This window comes from Pseudorca crassidens, chromosome 9 (genome assembly GCF_039906515.1).
Source record: "Pseudorca crassidens isolate mPseCra1 chromosome 9, mPseCra1.hap1, whole genome shotgun sequence".
In the NCBI taxonomy this organism is placed as follows: domain Eukaryota; kingdom Metazoa; phylum Chordata; class Mammalia; order Artiodactyla; family Delphinidae; genus Pseudorca; species Pseudorca crassidens.
In genome coordinates, this window is record NC_090304.1 from 61,806,476 (window position 1) to 61,825,487 (window position 19,012).

A 19,012-nucleotide genomic window follows, 5' to 3' on the forward strand; every position below is an offset into this window, starting at 1 on the left:
GTTATATCTTTTTTTTTTTTGCGGTACGCGGGCCTCTCACTGTTGTGGCCTCTCCCGTTGTGGAGCACAGGCTCCGGACGCGCAGGCTCAGCGGCCATGGCTCATGGGCCCAGCCGCTCCGCAGCATGTGGGATCTTCCCGGACCGGGGCACAAACCCGTGTCCCCTGCATCGGCAGGTGGACTCTCAACCACTGCGCCACCAGGGAAGCCCTAAAGTTATATCTTATATATATGATTTAAGTATAGAAGAAGTAGGTGGGGCGAAGTAGTTGAAGACATGACATTGGGTGACAGAACAAAGGCCTGGCATGGGACCTTACCCTATTTATCCTATACTCAGTCCTTCCAGACATCTGCTAGTTGATGAGTGAGAAGGAACCTGCATGTGTGGGAGAACCACAGAAACACATAAGGCGGGGACATGCATGCAGACCACTGGACACTTTGCTTAGGTCCACTGACTGCATTATACAGGTAAATCACGTGTGCATGGGCAGGAGTTGGAGTGATGGTTAACAAACATAAGGTCACTTGGAAAATTCTAGCTACAAACCATAGCTATAAAGCAAAAGCAAATTTTTCTAAGTATACAATGAAAACCACAAACTAAATGCTTCATTGAGTTGTGAACGATAACCTCAGCCATAGAACTGGGCTCCTTATGTAATTCTCTATTATTATTTGCATGATTGCCAAAATTGCAGTATGGGCATGAACACTCACAATGGATTTAACTACTTATCATAGAGTTTATCCCAGGGAGGTAGCTTGATGTAGTAGAAAGAAGCACTCAGTAGATATTCAAATAGAAGAAAGGACTTGGAGAAGAAAGGAGGAGGGAAAGCAAGATGGAAGGAAGGATGGATGGCAGGAAGGAAGGAGGGAGGGATGAGGGGAGGTAGGTGGTGGGCATTAAAACTGAATATTTAAATCCCAGCTCTGACTCTTTAGTTAGGTTAACTCTGACAAGTTATTTAACCTCTCTGAACCTTATTCTTTTCATCTGGACATGGGGCAGTACCTTTCAGGGTGATTGTGGGAATTAAAAATTACTTTTATAAAATGCCTGGTAAATAAGTGCTTATTAACTCATTTCTAGTAATTTTTGTATTTAGGTAAATGGTCATGCTGCTACCACTTATCAGTGTCACCAAATTGTATATAGCACTATTTTATACATTATTCTTACATAGTTATATGCAACAAACTATATACATCATAAAGATACGGTTTTTACAGTATAGTGATGGATTTTGAAAGAAATTTGGCATTTTGAAAAATAAGTAATATACCTAAAGAATGCATGCTTCTCAGTGTTCTATTGGATGCAAATATGTCTCAGAAAATCTAAATGAAAACACTAACACCTTTACCTGTATCTGAGGGAAGTAACACGCTTCAAACACCTGAACACCATTTAAATTACAACATGCACCTGAAGACATAATGCTCTCCTCCACTTTTCCTTTGTAATTAAGGTGCTTTTGGAGTTATAACTGGGAGTGACTTTCTCTCAAATGGTGTCAGACATGGAGGGAATAAAGATTAAGAAGAAATACTCACAGATAGGATCTGGTCTCCTCTCTGGAGCTCCCCACTCAGGTCTGCTGGTCCACCAGCCAGAATGAAGGATACAAAAATACCTTCTCCATCTTCCCCGCCCACGATGTTGAAGCCCAGGCCAGTGGAGCCTTTGTGCAGGACCACCTTGCGCGGCTCCCTGTAGAAACAAGTGGAGAGCACAGTTCATAGGGTGGCCCACTCAAGATTTACATTGCTTTTACTTTCGCCAGGATATATGATACCAGCAATTCATTACCTGTGAAAATGGCTTCCCCAATTATGATAAATTTGCATATCAAAAGATGCTAATATCAGGGCAGATGTCTGAACTCCTCACTGAAACAAATGCCAAAATACCATGCAAATTTATTCCTTAATTCCAAAACATTTACTTAAACTAGACTTACAAGTTTCCTTTGTTTAAAACATCTGTTCTTGTAATGAGCACTAGAGTAGTATTCAGTAGGATGGATGTATCCAAAAAGAGGGAGAGAATTTGGGGGACAAGAGACTAGACTGAATAGGTCAGACCATGAAAGATCTTACATGCCAGCCTGTGGGTTTGTTGTCTGTTTGATTGTTAATTAAAATTTACTCTGTAGGCAGTGGGGACTCACTGGAAGATTCTGAGGCACGAAGAATATTTAAATCCATTTTAGGAAGATTAACAAATGACCATAATAGGACTGATGGAGTTGGAAGCGCAGATATGACGTGAGACAGGAAAACCAGTGAGGATGTTGTCCAAGTAATCCACGTTTGAGGAAGTGACAGCCTGCCCAAAAGTGATGGCAGTGATAATGAAAAGAAAGGGTAACATGAGAGAGCTAATTTGAAGGGAGGAACAGAGGGTCCAGAGATTGATTCAGGTATTGGAGGAGGAAGGAAGAACATCTAAGTAATTGGCAAAAGGGGGGTAGGTGGGTCATGAGGATGAGTATGATTTTGAAATGCTCAGTTCCAGGTACTAGTGGGACATCTTTGTGGAGATGTGCAGAAGCAGTTAGAGACAAAGGATAGGAATTTAGGTTCTCAGAGGGGACTGCAAATTCAGATTTGACGGTCATCAATAAAAGGATGAGAGATGAAATCTTAAGGCAACAGTTCATTGAGTTTGTGTAGAAGCTGGAGAAATATGGAATGTAGCATTGCAAAGGATCTTAGAAGTCATCTAGTTGAATTTTCTCTATCAGTAGTTTCAAAAAATGTATTCTGCAAGCCTTAGGTTTGACCGAGGTGCTTTTTGTATCACCCACCCTCCTCTCCCAGATATCTCAGTTCCAATCATTAAAGGTTCCTCTTCTGTTTTCCTGCTCTTAATGATGTAAGAATGGCAAAGAGCCATCCAATATATTTTTATACTAATGATTACACAGATTTTGTTATTTGCTATCACATTTCCTTGCACAAAGAGATGCATTATATCTATATTTAACCTTATTATGAGGAAGGATTTACAATGCACATCAGAGCTTGGACTATAAGTAATATGTAATAATGCTATGTATTAAGACTTAATTCATTTTCTTCTGCAAATACTTTGTAAGCACCTACTATGTCAGGAACTGTTCCAGCTACTCGGAAAGTTTGTAAGCAAAACAAAAATCCCTACTATTATAAGCATACATTCTGATGGGGGTAGACCACTAAAAAGAAATAGATGCAATAAATAAGTTTGTTATATAGCGTGTTAGAAAGCAATAAATATTTTAAGAAAAAGAAAAAGCAGAGCAGTGTAAAAAGGATCGGTGCTTTCAGGGATGGGCCTGGGCAGGATTTATTGAGAAGGTGACAGTTGAGGAAAGACTGAAGGGGTGAGAAAACTAGTCATATGATATCTGAAGGAAACATTCCAGCCAGAAAGAATAGAGGCCCTAAGGTGGGAGGGTGCCTGGTGTCGCCAAGGAAGAGCTAGGAGGCCAGTGTGGCTGAATGAGTGAACAAGGGAATGAGAATGGTAAAAGATGAACTCAGTGTACTCGTTTTCTATTAATGAGTAGCAAATTGCCACAAACTTAGTAGTTTAAACTACAACACCCACTATTATCTCACAGTTCTGTAGGTCAGAAGTCTGGGTGGGCTTGTCTAGGTTGTCTGCCTAGGATTTCTTAAGGTTGGTATCAAGGTGTCAGCCAGGCCAAACTTTATTGGGAAGCTCTGGGGAAAAATCCAGGTCCATATTTAGTTAGGTTGTTGGCAGAATTCAGTTTCTTGTGTTTGTAGGACTGTATTACATATATTTTATCATAAGGAATTGGCTCATGCAGTCATGAATGCTGAGAAGTTCCAGGATCTATAGTTGGCAAACTGGAGACCCAGGAGGGCCAATGGTATAACTTCTAGCTAAAGTTTGAGTCCAAAGTTAGCAGAAGACCCATGACCCAGCTCAAAGAAAGAAAGAAAGAGCAGGTTCTCTCTTACCCAACCTTTGGTTTTATTCAGGCCTTGGATGGGTTGGATGGGGCTACCCATACGAGAGAGGACAATCAGCTTTACTCAGTACACTAATTCAAATGTTAGTCTCATCCAGAAAGTTCCTCACAGACATACCTAGAATAATGTTTAACTAACTATCTGGGCACCCTGTGGCCCAGTCAAGTTGACATACAAAATTAACCATTAGTCTTAACAAAGACTGAGGTCCCTGTTTTCTTGCTGGCTGCCAGTTGGAGGTCTCTCTCATCTTCTAGAGGCCACGCATTTTCCTTCCCATGTGGCCCTCTCTATCTTCAAGCCAGAAATGGTACATTTAATCCTTTTCATATCTGGAATCTCTCTGTCTTGTTCTTCTGCAATTAGCTGGATTTAACTCTCTGCTTTTCAAAGGGTCATGTGATTAGGTTAGGCCCACCCAGATAATTCTTCACCTTAAGATCAACTGATTAGTAATATTAATTACATTTGCAAAATCCCTTTTCCATGTATGGTAACTTAACTGTAGGAGTAACACCAGGAGGTGGAGATCATGGGGCCATTTCATAATTTTGCCTACAACAGGCAGAGAGGCAACAGGGGATAAATCCTGAAGGGCCTTGTAGACCATTTTAAAACTTTAACTTTTACTCTGAGAGAAATGGGGATCCACTGAGAAGAAGAATTACTTGATCTGATTTACTTTTTTTTTTTGATTTACATTTTTAAGTGATTACTTTGGTATAAAATAGATTTGAGGGGCAAAGTTTAAAGAAGTGAGACCAGTTAGGTGGCTATTGCTATATTTAGGCAAAATATAATAGTCCCTTGGACCAGGGTGGTATTAGAGGAAGTGGAGAACAGTGGATACATTTCCATCTATTTTCTTTTCCTGTTCAGACTGAGTAATTCCCGTTTTTCTATCTTCAGATTCACTGATTCTTTCTTTTGTCATATTTATTCTGCTATTGAGCCCATTCAGTGAGTTTTAAAATTTTGTTTATTTTATTTTAAAGCTTTAACATTCTATTTGGTTTTTCTTTATATCTTTTATCCCTTTGCTGAGGCTTTCTTTTTTAAAAAAAATTTATTTCAAGTGTGTTTGCAATTGCTCACTGAAGCATGCTGGCTACTTTAAAATCCTTGACAGATAATTCCAACATCTGTGTTATCTCAGTGTTTGTATCTGTTGATTGTTTTTTCTCATCCAAGTTGAGATTTTCCTAGTTTTTTGTATGAGAAGCAATTTTTTTATTGTATACTGGACATTTTGGCTGTTATGTTGTGAGGCACTGGGTCCTTTCTAATCTTAGTCTTTTCCGCATAGTGGATTGGTTTAGGTGTAGCATGTAGATCCAAGTGAGATGAATATTCAGCTCCCTATTTGGCCCTGGTGACACCAGGGAGGAGAGAAAGTGGGGTACCAGCTAACATTTGCCTTATTCTACCTGCCTGTCACTTGGTGGGGGTAGAGGCTCAGGTCCCATTGGACCCACTGACACCAGTGGTGGAGAGAAAGTAGCATGTTGACTAGCACCACCTTGAACCACCTTGTTTTGCCTCTTTGCCTCTGGGTGGGGCTAGAAGTTCAGCCCCCCACTGAGTCCCACTGACACTACCCTGGTAGGTAAAGTGGTTTGCCACTGAGTGCTGCTTCCTTCTTCCTCCTTCTATCTGTTGCCACTGCCAGGGGGTGGAAGTCCAGCTTCCAGCTGGTCCCTGCCAATACCAGGAGTAGGGGAATAGAATGCTAACCTCATTCCAGCTTGTTGCTGCTGGGTAAAGATGTAACTTCAGCTTTCCACTGAAAGTGGAGTCTCAACCAGCTACACCTCATACCATCTTATTCTGCCTTTTTGCTGCAGAGTGGGGATGGAAGTTCAGCTCTTGTTTGGACCACTGACACCAGCCCAGTGGAGGAAATGAAGGGCCATCTCATAATTGCTTCTCCTAACTGTCTCTGGTGGGGTCAGAAATCGAGCTATCTGCATGGTCTACTGGTACCACAATGGTGAGTGGACAGTTTTTTCTTTGGTATTTGGCTAGAAGTAGGGCCAGTATTACTAAAATGTTCCCAGTTCTATTCGTCTACCCTTTACCCAGTCCTTTGGTTACAGGGAGCAGGCTTTTCTTGAGGCTCCTTTATCTGTGCCTGTTGGTGGTTTCAGGGTATCGGCTTCTCTACTGCCCCATCCAGGCTATATGGGAAGCAGAAAGGAAATCCAGATAACTCACATCAGTGTCATTCCTCTCCAAGCCAGTCTGACTTCTTTCCAACTTGTTAGAGTGTTGCTATGTTTATCATGTCTAAAGTTGGTTTTGCTTTTATAACAAGAGGGAGGATTAGAGAAGAATCGGGATACTCTATTTTTGCTGATACTGGAAGTCCAGGTTCTAGATACATTTGTGAAGGTAGGGGCCAAGAGGATTTTTGACAAAAAAAGTTATTATAAAAATATCCTTCTTCCCCCAATATAAAACACACACTCTTAGTGGGACCAATGACATTCAAGCTACAGATAATAAACAGAGGGAAGGAAGGGGGCTATTATGACTCTTTATCTATACATTAAATATTGTGCTTGATGCTTTCTGTGCATCATTCCATCTATTCCTCAAAACAGTGTAATGAAGGATGTATACTGATGTCTGCAACTACTTTGAAACCGATCCTAAAGGGAAGGTGGATTGATGACTGGATAGATTGAATAGACCAAGTATAGTAAAATGTTAAAAGCAGAATCTAGATGGCAAGTATATGGAGGTCCATTATAACATTCTTTAAATTTCTTTATATTTGAAAAATTTTATAACAAAATATTGTGAAAAGTAAACAACCTGATGAAGAAATTATTTTGACAACTTTTTAGATTAGTGAAATAAGACTGCCTGCCCAAGTTTTTACTGAGTTTAGTAAGTAGCAAAGGCAGAATTAAGACACATTTTCTGTTTCAAAATCTCAGAGTACGATATATTCCAGAGATTGTCAATTGATAAGTTGGAGGCTTAATCTGACCCACAGTGTTTACAAATGTTTGAATTAGTTGCTCATATTTAAAATTAGGAAAATTTGCATAAAATGTGGATTTATGGCTTTACATGAAAAAACTCAGACATTCTGTGAATACTGGCTCTTAATCTCATTGCATAGCAACAGTTGTCTAGAAAATGGCCCTCTTTAGATGGGGCATTCATTCTCTAGCTTGCCTTGCATTCTCTAGTCTTACCTTTCCCTCACGTTTCTCAGACAAAAATCTATAAGTTGCATCATATTTGCACTTCTTGCAAAGTTAAGAGGAAAGTATTGTACTCAAGGTTCTATCAAAAATGAGAAAATGAAAACTTTATGGAGGGAGCCTGATATTTTAATAGAAAAATGGGAGAGAACAAAATTTCTTTGGAAGTAAGGTTTATCCTTACATGTTTAATATGCAAAATGCTCTCTGCAGAAAGAATACAGCTTTAAAGATTATTATGGAACATCAGACCCCATTACATATCTATGTAACCCATGCAGGGGCATTTTGTTAGTGACCCTTTGCATAAAGCACATCATTCTTAAGTGATGGTAGTTGTTATTTATTTTCCTTGGACAAGTCTTTTAAACCAAATTACTTGGAAACTTCTCAACTCTTGAGATTTAAATGTCTTTTTAAAAATAGAATTTTATATCAAAGTAAATTAGGATGTTTAATAAAAGGGAGAAATGCAAAGAAATAAATCTGTAAGATGGTATGCAAATAAAATGTCCGAAGCACACTCCAAATGATGTACTTTTTCTAATTTAAACTTCTTATACTGATAACCCATTACATTATATGGAAGATTTTAAAGAGTTTTCATGTAAAGATGAAACAAACAAGTGAAGATAACAAAACAGAAACAGACTCACAGATATAGAGAGCAAACTAGTGGTTACCAGTGGGGAGAGGGAAGCGGGGGGTGGGGGTGGTGGAAAATAGGAATATGGGATTAAGAGATACAAACTACTATGTAGAAAATAAACAAGCTACGAGGATATATTGTACAGCACAGGGAATATAGCCAATATTTTATAAAAAACTTTAAATGGAATATAATCTATAAAAACATCGGATAACTATGTTGTATACCTGAAACTAATAAAATACTGTAAATCAACTATACGTCAATAAAAAAATAAAAAAAACTGTTTTAATGTATATTTTTCTTGTCAGAGGATCAAAACCCTGTGGAAAATTAGAAGTTCTACTTTTTTTATTTTAATTTTTATTTTATATTGGAGTATAGTTGATTTACATTGTTTTGTTATTATAGGTGTACAGCTAAAGGATTCAGTTATACATATAATCCATTCTTTTTCAGATTCTTTTCCCACATAGATTATTACAGAATATTGAGTAGAGTTCCTTGTGTTATACAGTAGGTCCTTGCTGATTATCTGTTTTATGTATAATAGCGTGAGAAGTTCTGTTTTTCTGATGCTTAGGTAAGTCAACTTGTTTAAGGTAGTTGTTAAGCTAGCTTATTGTTCACACAGCTAGTAAACATCAGAGCTAGTCTTCTTTTTCAAGACAAATTTTTTTCTTCCAGTTTAATTGCGGTATAATTGGCATACAATACTGTATAAGTTTAAGGTGTGCACCACAATGATTTGACTCGCATACCTCATGAAGTGATTATCACAATAAGTTTAGTAAACATCCATCATCTTATATAGATACCAAATTAAAGAAATAAAAAATATTTTTTCCTTGCAATAAGAACTCTTAGGATTCAGTCTCTTAACAACCTTCATATATAACATACAGCAGTGTTAATTATCATGTTGAACATTAGATCCCTAGTACTTATTTATCTTATAACTGGAAGTTTGTACCTTTTGACTGTCTTCATTCAGTTCCCCCTCCTTCCCACCCTTTACCTCTGATAACCACAAATCTGATCTCTTTTTCTATGACTGAGACTTTTTTTTTACATCTTTATTGGAGTATAATTGCTTTACAATGGTGTGTTAGTCTCTGCTTCATAACAAGGTGAATCAGCTATACATATACATACGTCCCCATATCTCCTCCCTCTTGTATCTCCCTCCCACCCTCCCTATCCCACCCCTCTAGGTGGTCACAAAGCACGGAGCTGATCTCCCTGTGCTATGCGGCTGCTTCCCACTAGCTATCTATTTTACGTTTGGTAGTGTATATATATCAATGCCACTCTCTCACTTCATCCCCGCTTCCCCTTCCCTTTCCCCGTGTCCTCAAGTCCATTCTCTACATCTGAGTCTTTATTCCTGTCCTGCCCGAAGGTTCTTCAGAATCTTTTTTTTTCTTTTTTTAGATTCCATATATATGTGTTAGCATACGGTATTTGTTTTTCTCTTTCTGACTTACTTCACGCTGTATGACAGACTCTAGGTCCATCCACCTCACTACAAATAACTCAATTTCGTTTCTTTTTATGGCTGAGTAATATTCCATTGTATATATGTACCACCTCTTCTTTATCCATTCATCTGTAGATGGACACTTAGGTTGCTTTCATGTCCTGGCTATAAATACAGCTGCAATGAACATTGTGGTACATGACTCTTTTTGAATTATGGTTTTCTCAGGGTATATGCCCAGTAGTGGGACTGCTGGGTCGTATTGTAGTTCTCTTTTTCTGAGACAGTTTTTTAAGCGCAGTTTAGGTTCAAACAAAATTAGGAGGAAGGTACAGAGATTTTCCATAAGCATCCTGCCGCCACACATGCATAGCCTTCCTCACTCTCAATATCCCCCACCAGAGGGCTACGTTTGTTACATTTGATGAACCTACACTGACACATCCTTATCACTCAAAGTCCATGGTTTACATTAGGCTTCACTCTTGGTGCTGTCCGTTCTGTGGCTTTGCACAAATGTATAATGACATGTATCCATCATTACAGTATCATACAAAGTAGTTTCACTGACCTTAAAATCCCCTGTGTTCCACCTATTCATCCCACTCTCCACACAACCTCTGGCAATATTGATCTCTGTACTGTCTCCATAGTTTTGCCTTTTCTAGAATGTCACATGGTTGGAATCCTACAGTATGTAGCCTTTTCAGATTGGCTTCTTTCACTTGGTAATAGGCATTTAAGATTCCTCCGTGTCTTTTCACGGCTTGATAGCTCATTTCTTTTGAGTGCTGAATAATGGTCCATGGTCTGGCTATACCACAGTTTATTGATTCAGTCACCTACTGAAGGGCATCTTGGTTTCTTCCAAGTTTTGGCAATTATAAATACAGCTGCTGTAAACATCCATGTGCAAGTTTTTGTGTGGACATACATTTTCAGTTCATTTGGGTAAATACTAGAAGCATGATGGCTGGATCATACAGTAAGAGTATGTTTAATTTTGTGAGAAACTGCTAAACTGTCTTCCAAAGTGGCTGCACTATTTTGCATTCTCGGCAGCAATGAATGAGAATTCTTCACCAGCATTTGGTGTTGATGGTGTTCTAGATTTTTGCTAAATAATGGGTATGTATTGGTATCTCATTGTTTTGATAGAGCCAGTCAATTTACTACAAGTTAAGTGTTTTGTCCATTAAATGGAGAGAGAACTTACACAATGGAAATTTAAAACACTAAACTAAAATATACTTGTATAAGCCAGAGGAGGACCTGAATTTTAAAAAGGTATCACAGTATATTTACAGAGTATAGTTTCCAGAATTATTGACACTCAAAGATTCACTTTAACTGCCCTTGGCTTCTATCATTTGGACCACAAACTTCAGTCCTTCATTATACGTTGCCTTGCACTCTGCTCTCTCTGAACGTCATGGTTTCCACGCAACCTCTCCATTCTCTCTAGTTCAGGCTTGGACTTTTAGGATAGTCTCCTAATTTGAAGATTCTTTGATTCTAGTTTCAATGTTCCAAACACATTCTTTCCACTAGAATGACACCTGATTCTCTTAGTTCCCTGCTTAATTGGCTCCAGCCATCCTATGCTCCAGTCATAACAAACTCCTGTGCTTCCTTGAGTTTGACATGTTGCTTCATATCTCCATTTCTTGGCTCAGGCCATCTCAAAACCCAGTTCAAACTCTCTGACCCTCCAGACACAGGCGATCACTTGCTCCGTGGGTCCACACTGTGTCTTGTACACATAACATTGTAGCATTTATTACATTGTGCAGTGATTGTTTGCTCGTATATCCTTCTTCCTCAGTAGACTGTGAACTCCGGGAGTTCAGGCACCAGCAATTCTCCAGCAGTAGCAGGAACTCAGGAAATAGTTACTGAATGAACGGCTCAACTCCCACAGTGATTTAGACCTCACTTTACCTTCTACTTCAAGTTATAATTTTTTTGCAAATATCTTTCTTTTGTGCTAGATTTTAATTGGGATGGAAAAATCTATACATAAATGAGTGAAGCAGGCTGAGCAGGGACTGTAACAAACTGAGGGTATGTTCCCTCTAAGGGTAGCTTCTGCTCAGCTCTGGACAGGTGTTCCAAGCAGGAACACCGACTAGCATGGCCAGATTCTCCAGTTTCTAAAGACAAGAATCTAGATTTTATGTGAATTTCCAGAATTTTAAGCTGCCAGTGATAAAACATAAATAAAAGTACGGTGCAGGTCACACCCACATGTCTCTGTTGCGGATCAGCTACGGGCTGCCAGCGAGACTCTGTACTGTTCGCAGTTTGGTGGCACATTCGGTGTCTGCTCCATGTTTGTCTTCTCCACGATGCTCAGCGTGGCACTTGGCTCATAGTAATTCTCTGTAACTTTAAGCTGATTTAATATTCCACACTCAGTCCCCTCTCTGTCCTTCCAAGTTGTCTCATGCTGAAATATCCTATGTATATGTATCTTATATTTCCCTTTTGTCTTAACTTTTCCTTTTATATTAGACTTGCTCACGGTCTACCTTCGTCATGATGGCCCATTCCCCCAGATGTGGAGCCACAGCTCTCATTTCTGCATATTTATTGCCTAGGCCAATGACTTCGGGTCTGATGAACATAACGCCTTGTATTTCCATGAGCTTCTCTGTGCATGAGGGCATTGTGGCCTCCAGAGAGATTATAATCTATTGAAGGTGTGGTGTCGTGGTTTATATTTCTAGGTATCCCCGGTATACCTAGAAGAATGCTCAATAAACACCTGATGATTGAATAAATGAGCACACACCGCCAATTTATAAAGAAGTGAATACTTTTCATACTAAAGTAATTGGAGCTCTAATTTTCTTGTCATTCATCAGCTAGAGTTCGGATGGCCTAGGAACCCATTAGTAGTCATTATTCTACATTATTAAATGTGAACAGTGGAACACAATTCTAACTCTTGTTCCTCATTCGGGATTGAGCTCAAGAATCATGATCTTCTAGGAACTGTCCCTGACACTCTCTTCAACCTCCCCATTCGAGGCTGTGATGGGCGCCTCCCCTAGCATTTCCTCCACGTATCTATCATAATGCTTATGACACTGAGTTGGCAGACTGTCTCCCTCTCCAGCTAGAATGATCAGCTTGAGAGCAGGGAACATGTCATTTGATTTTTGTCCCCCATACCTGGTACATACTAGGTGCTGTCTACTAATTTCAGCTTTCATATTAGATTTTAAATTGGAATCTATAGTAAAGATGGAACCTGGTTACTCATAATAGCTATATCTATATTAAAAAAAAAAACTTACCTATCCACTTAAAAGTATTTATTTTATTTATGTATCTAAACTTTCAATAAACAAACATCTGTGGAGTACCGACATTGTGTCAGGCACTGTGAATACAAACATGAAAGAGCCTGGGGTGGGAGGAGCCACGTGTAAACAAACAGTTGTAAGAGCCCAGGAACGGGACAAGTGCTTGGTCAGGAACATGTGCACAGTAAGCTAAAGTAGCCAAGGGCAAAGAGGGACCAGTCTTCTTCTAAAAAGGTTTTGTCTTTTTATCATCACCTGGATGAGATGTGCTACATTCACTTGTGCAGTTTTATTTTTCTTGGAATGTGATATAAAAAGCCTTTTAATTATAAACACCTTTGGATGCTGAACAGCTGGGGAGATGCCCGCCTGACTTGCTCCCAGCTGTGGCTGAGCAGTAGCAGCATCGTCTTGTGTAGCTGGAGTCTCAGAGGATGCTCTCAGCCAGCTGGGATGTTTTCATGCAGAGGGAAGCAGGGTGCTATGGGCTAATTTCTTCTCCTTAAACCAGATGGCTTAAGAGGGTACAGGATTAAAAAAAAAAAAAAAAGCGGTGACTACTTAAACCTGAAGGCTTTCTCATGGCCAGTAGTAGGATGTTCCTTGAGCTTTGAACATCTGAGGTGTGTGAAGTCACTCCAGTCAACTCCCAAAATATCCACCATAGTGAGAGGCTGTGTGGTGCAGTGGGAAGTAAGCTGTGAAAATGTTTCCAGTCATCTTTCTAATAAAATACGTATCTGACCATATTACTCCTTTGCTCAAAAGCCTTCCCGGGATCTGTATGCCTTCAGGATAAAGCCTAAACTTAAGCATGATATTCAAAGTTCCCCATCATTTGACCTTCAACTGCCTCTCTAATGCTTAACTCCACCATGCTTCCTTGCACCCCGTGCTCCAGCCTTGCACCCCAGTTCCAACTCTCCAGGTGAGAGTTGTTCCTCACACCAGGTTGTTCCATGTCTTATTGTCTGTGTCCAGACTGTTCTCCAGCACTGGGCTGTTCTCTTTGGCTAGAAAGATGCCTTCTCCTGCATCCTCATCTGTATAATGAACTTCTACTTCCACTTGGCCTTCAAGACTGAGGCCTGGTGCTGTCTCCTCTCTGTTTCCTTATCCCCCCTTGCCTCTAGAAAAACTGACCACTTCTCCTTTTTTGAAACCACATTAGTTTTCATTGATCGTACCACTATTGTTACCTTTACTGTCCTGAAACTACTTTGCTTACTTATCTATTCTGTGAATGTGTATGGTCCTGAAGGATAAAGACCATGGTTTATTTGTTTTTGTAATGTTGGGAACTAGTATGGACTGAGCCTGTAAGATAGACACACACACACACACACACACACACACAAAATATATTGCATGAACAAAGAAAAAACAAGTGAGGGGTAGGATGAAATGATATTGAATTCTAGTTTCACCTCTCTAGGGATGTGGGAGAACTTGGGCATGCCTTCTGTGGGGCAGGTTCCTTGCTTGAGTAGTAACCTGGCAGGAAATAATGTTTGCGTCAAGGAGGAGTGATAAAATTCAGAGTAGGCAATGCGCTAGAAACCTCTAGAAAAGAGAAAAGTATTAAAGAAAAGTATACATTGAGATCCTATTTCCAGCCATTTGGCAGATTGGATGTCCTAAAAACCCCTCTCATTACAAAGCAGCTAAAAATTCTGAATAGAATGCTTATAAAATAGTTTTAAATGACTGGCAAAGCTTGCAAGTAAGAGAAATCCTTAGAGGCCAAAAACAAAGGGCTACAAGTTCAGAGAAGAAGGCAAGTACTGAGACGAGCAGTGGACTGAACAGCTTTTGCAGGTTTCCAGTGTCCAGAGTTGATTGCTGCCTGGAGGGTAGGACTGTGTGGGCCCTGAGGTGGGCGTTAGATCAGAGACCCTTGCAAAGAATCAGGACCCTGAAAGGCTATACCCTAAACAAAAGGATAAGGCACAAAATATTAGCTCCTCAACGATGTCAGGGATACATATCTGACCTCACCTTGGCTCAAAGGGCCTGTTTTTTCAAGGCATGTTAATCAAGGCATGTTTGAATGTGGAAGAAGTTGTACTTTAGGAATAGAGTTCACAAAACTGAATAAATTGGGAGAAGAAGAGAGGGAGAGTCTTCCTGTGTGCTAGGAGAAGGACCTCGGCAATGTAGCTCCAGCGTTATGGGGCAGAGGCACCCTCCAGCTCTGGCTCCAGGTTGCTGATGTAAATGTGCTGGGATGGTGCAGCCAGGTTACCCCCTGGCTGGTGGGGCTAACCCACAAGATGGGCTCATCTGGCCATCTAGCTCATCAGCAGCCATTAAGGTCATCTGGCTGGCTGATTTCCTTCTCTAAGAGTTCAGGCTCACCAAGCCACATGCTCATTAAAATATGTCTTTCCATAGTGTTTTTCCTAATAGGAGTGAATGTGCTAGACAGCACGTTCTGGTATCTTGAGCAGATCCATTTCTTATTGTACATTCATAACTTGGCATTATGGCGTATAAGCTTGATCACCCCTGGATACACTGACAAAAATTGAGTTTCAGAGCACGTAGACGTTAAGTCTCAGATTTACTATCGTGATAATCCAGTAAGGGACTGTTACCCTCTGAGGTCATGCGTAAAGAGCCAGCTAGTTTCCCCAAGCCCTCTCTTCTTTATTTCTCTATAAATGCAACTGTATTCATGTGAGCAATGTTGTTAAGGAAAAAATAGTGATGAGGATGAAAGAGACTTTTCAGCAGCATGGGAAGAAGTGTATTAGCCTAAGTGTGAAGAGGGGGGCATAGTGAAGGTGACGGCTTGGAGGTCAACCACACAAGGCTTCAAAGCTGCTGGCTGATTAGGACTGATGTCTTATATATAAATGATCTAGCTCCTCAGAAGACTGTAGTGCAGTGTATGCCTCATTCAAGTAATTAGTTAATTTGGTTAACTAGTCAATCAGTTAAGCAGATTACTGGACATCATATAGATACACAAAGATAAAGGGGTTTTGTTGAACTGCTATTATGAGGACGTGATATTAAGATAACACACAAGAATTCTGGCATTAAAGAGGAGGACCTATGCTCTAGACTTTCTGCAGCAGAGGGTAGGCTGACTTCAGCAAAATAGTTACCACACAGATATTGAGTATATACTAAATAAATATACTGTGGTTGGTACTGTGTGAGATAAAAAGAATTTTATTGGATGGGGATAGTATGGTATGCTGTGATACTGGGAAAAACTATATGGGCTTGGGGCTAGATAGATGGAGGGTTGAAGGCAGTCCTATCAATTAACAGCTGATCACCTTGGTGGAACTTTTTGTTGTCTTATTTTCTCAGCTGTAAATTTTGAACAATAATATCTATTTTATGGCAGTTTAAGGATGAATTTAAATATATATTAGGATCACACAGCAAGTGCTCAGTAAATGCTAACTCACTTCTTTTCCCAGGGAGTTACCATTTCTGGAAGCAGATATACATAAAATAATAAATCAACAATGCAAGGCCACATATGTTAAGTATCAACTGAGTATTGTGGATAATGAGAAATCTCCTCATTAAAGAAAAAATGATTAAGTCATGGAGAAGATAGACTCTGCACTAGACCTTGATGGATGGGTAGAAACTAATTAAGTGGAAAGGAAAGTAGATGGTATTTCAGTACATGGCATGAGCCCGGGGCCAGAGGGGAGCATATGCAAGATGTGCTTGGAGAACAGGGAGGACACAGCTTGAATGGAGTGTAGGATCTGTGTCAAGGAAAACTAGAAGACTGAGGCAGATTGTGAAGGAACATGGATGCCAGGCTAAGGAATTCAGATTTTATACAGGATAAGCGAAGGCATTGAATATTTCTTTACTCAGCAGAGACTCTGTGGACGCAGTAACTGCTCTTGGTAAGTCTCAAATGTTTATGTTATGTTATGCTGTGTCTACAACCTCCCAAGATTGCCTGCAAGGAGCTTAACTGAACATTCTAAAGGTCTCTAAAAATAATCTGGCTTGCAAAGTGAGGGACTTTGTTTGAGGCTGTAACATACGGCCTTGGATTTAATTGCCAGCATCTAGTGTGTATTCTTTGTAAAACTCTCTCTTAGCTCTCTTCTCTGGAGAAAAAATCGTGGAATTAGTTACACATCTGAGATCCCTATATAATATTAATATCCTTGATAAAAGGAATCAAACAGACCAATGAAATAATTTTCTTCCCACAAACATAAATCAGCTATAGGTTAGTTTCAATCTAATCTTTTTTTAAAAAATATTAATGTATTTTTATGAATTTCTATTTATTTATTTATTTATTTTTGGCTGTGTTGGGTCTTCGTTTCTGTGCGAGGGCTTTCTCCAGTTGTGGCAAGCAGCGGCCACTCTTCATCGCGGTGCGCGGGCCTCTCACTATCGTGGCCTCTCTTGTTGCGGAGCACAGGCTCCAGACGCACAGGCTCAGTAGTTGTGGCTCACGGGCCTAGTTGCTCCGCAGCATATGGGATCTTCCCAGACCAGGGCTCGAACCTGTGTCCCCTGCATTGGCAGGCAGATTCTCAACCACTGCGCCACCAGGGAAGCCCTCTAATCTTGGTTAGCTTGAAATATTTGGAGTTTTTCCTTATTCATATATCAAATATAATAATGTAATAACCATGTTACTCAATTTGCTTTTGTCTGAATTTATCAAAAAGACAAACAAGGAAGCAAATTTTGCTCTCACATATGCTCTCACTTTTCATATTCATACCTTCTAATCATCATCTCATCTCCAAAGTAAAAGAAAATAAATTACTCCTCTTGTTTTCCTTTATTTCATAATATTTTTGCAGAAAACTTTCCTGTTAAGTTGTATATACCAGCCATGATGACAGGTATTTGCTTCTGCTTCCTGTTGCACTTTGATTTTTAAAGAGCAGTTACTTACAAAAGGAGTACTTTTAGCAATTCTGTTAAATAAAAGAAAACCATAACCATTGTACAGAGTTAATTTTTATAGTTGCGCCATTTGCCCATAAGCTTTCATGACTGGTGAAATATTGTTTAAAAACATTTTGAAAGCTGGGGTATAAGCAAAAGTAATATTTTATAAACAGATTAGAAAAATCATTCTGCATATTTTCCTTAAAGGCAAAGCACATTTTAGGAAAGATTTTTATTTTTTTAACATCTTTTTTAAAAAAATTAATGTATTTTTTTATACAACAGGTTCTTGTTATCCATTTTATACACATCAGTGTATACATGTCAATCTCAGTCTCCCAGTTCATCCCACCCCACCCCCCGCCCCCGCTTTCCCCCCTTGGTGTCCATACGTTTGTTCTCTACTTCTGTGTCTCAATTTCTGCCCTGCAAACCAGTTCATCTGTACCATTTTTCTGGATTCCACATCTATGTGATAATATACAATATTTGTTTTTCTCTTTCTGACTTACTTCACTCTGTATGACAGTCTCTACAAATGACCCAATTTCATTCCTTTTTATGGCTGAGTAATATTCCATTGTATATATGTACCACATCTTCCTTATCCATTCGTCTGTCATGGGCATTTAGGTTGCTTCCATGACCTGGCTGTTGTAAATAGTGCTGCAGTGAACATTGGGGTGCATGTGTCTTTTTGAATTATGGTTTTCTCTGGGTATATGCTCAGTAGTGGGATTGCTTGGTCGTATGGTAGTTCTATTTTTAGTTTTTTAAGGAACCTCCATACTGTTCTCCATAGTGGCTGTATCAATTTACATTCCCATCAACAGTGCAAGAGGGTTCCCTTTTCTCCACACCCTCTATAGCATTTGTTGTTTGTAAATTTTCTGATAATGCCCATTCTAACAGGTGTGAGGTGATACCTCACTGTATTTTTTTTTTTTTTTTTGCGGTATGCGGGCCCCTCCCATTGCGGAGCACAGGATCAGTGGCCATGGCTCACGGGCCCAGCCGCTCCGCAGCATGTGGGATCCTCCCGGACCGGGGCACAAACCCGTATCCCCTGCATTGGCAGGGGGACTCTCAACCACTGCGCCACCAGGGAAGCCCCTCACTGTAGTTTTGATTTGCATTTCTCTAATAATTAGTGATGTTGAGCAGCTTTTCATATGCTTCTTGGCTATCTGTATGTCTTCTTTGGAGAAATGTCTATTTAGGTCTTCTGCCCATTTTTGGATTGAGGTGTTTATTTTTTTTAATATTGAGCTGCATGAGGTGTTTATATATTTTGGAGATTAATCCTTTGTCTGCTGATTCATTTGCAAATATTTTCTCCCATTCTGTGGGTTGTCTTTTCGTCTTGTTTATGGTTTTCTTTGCTGTGCAAAAGCTTTGAAGTTTCATTAGGTCCCATTAGTTGATTTTTGTTTTTATTTCCATTTCTCTACGAGGTGGGTC

At 39.7% G+C, this 19,012-nt stretch overlaps 1 protein-coding gene across 24 annotated transcripts in view; it reads right to left on the reverse strand.

Moving 5' to 3' along the window:
- The window catches only part of DLG2 (discs large MAGUK scaffold protein 2), a 2,011,757-nt gene that overhangs the window by 366,407 nt on the left and 1,626,338 nt on the right, over positions 1–19,012 (reverse strand). For all 24 annotated transcript variants that reach the window (XM_067750569.1, XM_067750576.1, XM_067750568.1 and 21 more), the window contains one exon: positions 1,565–1,721. In XM_067750569.1, the coding sequence (XP_067606670.1) occupies positions 1,565–1,721 (157 nt within the window). The remainder of the gene's footprint in view (positions 1–1,564; positions 1,722–19,012) is intronic.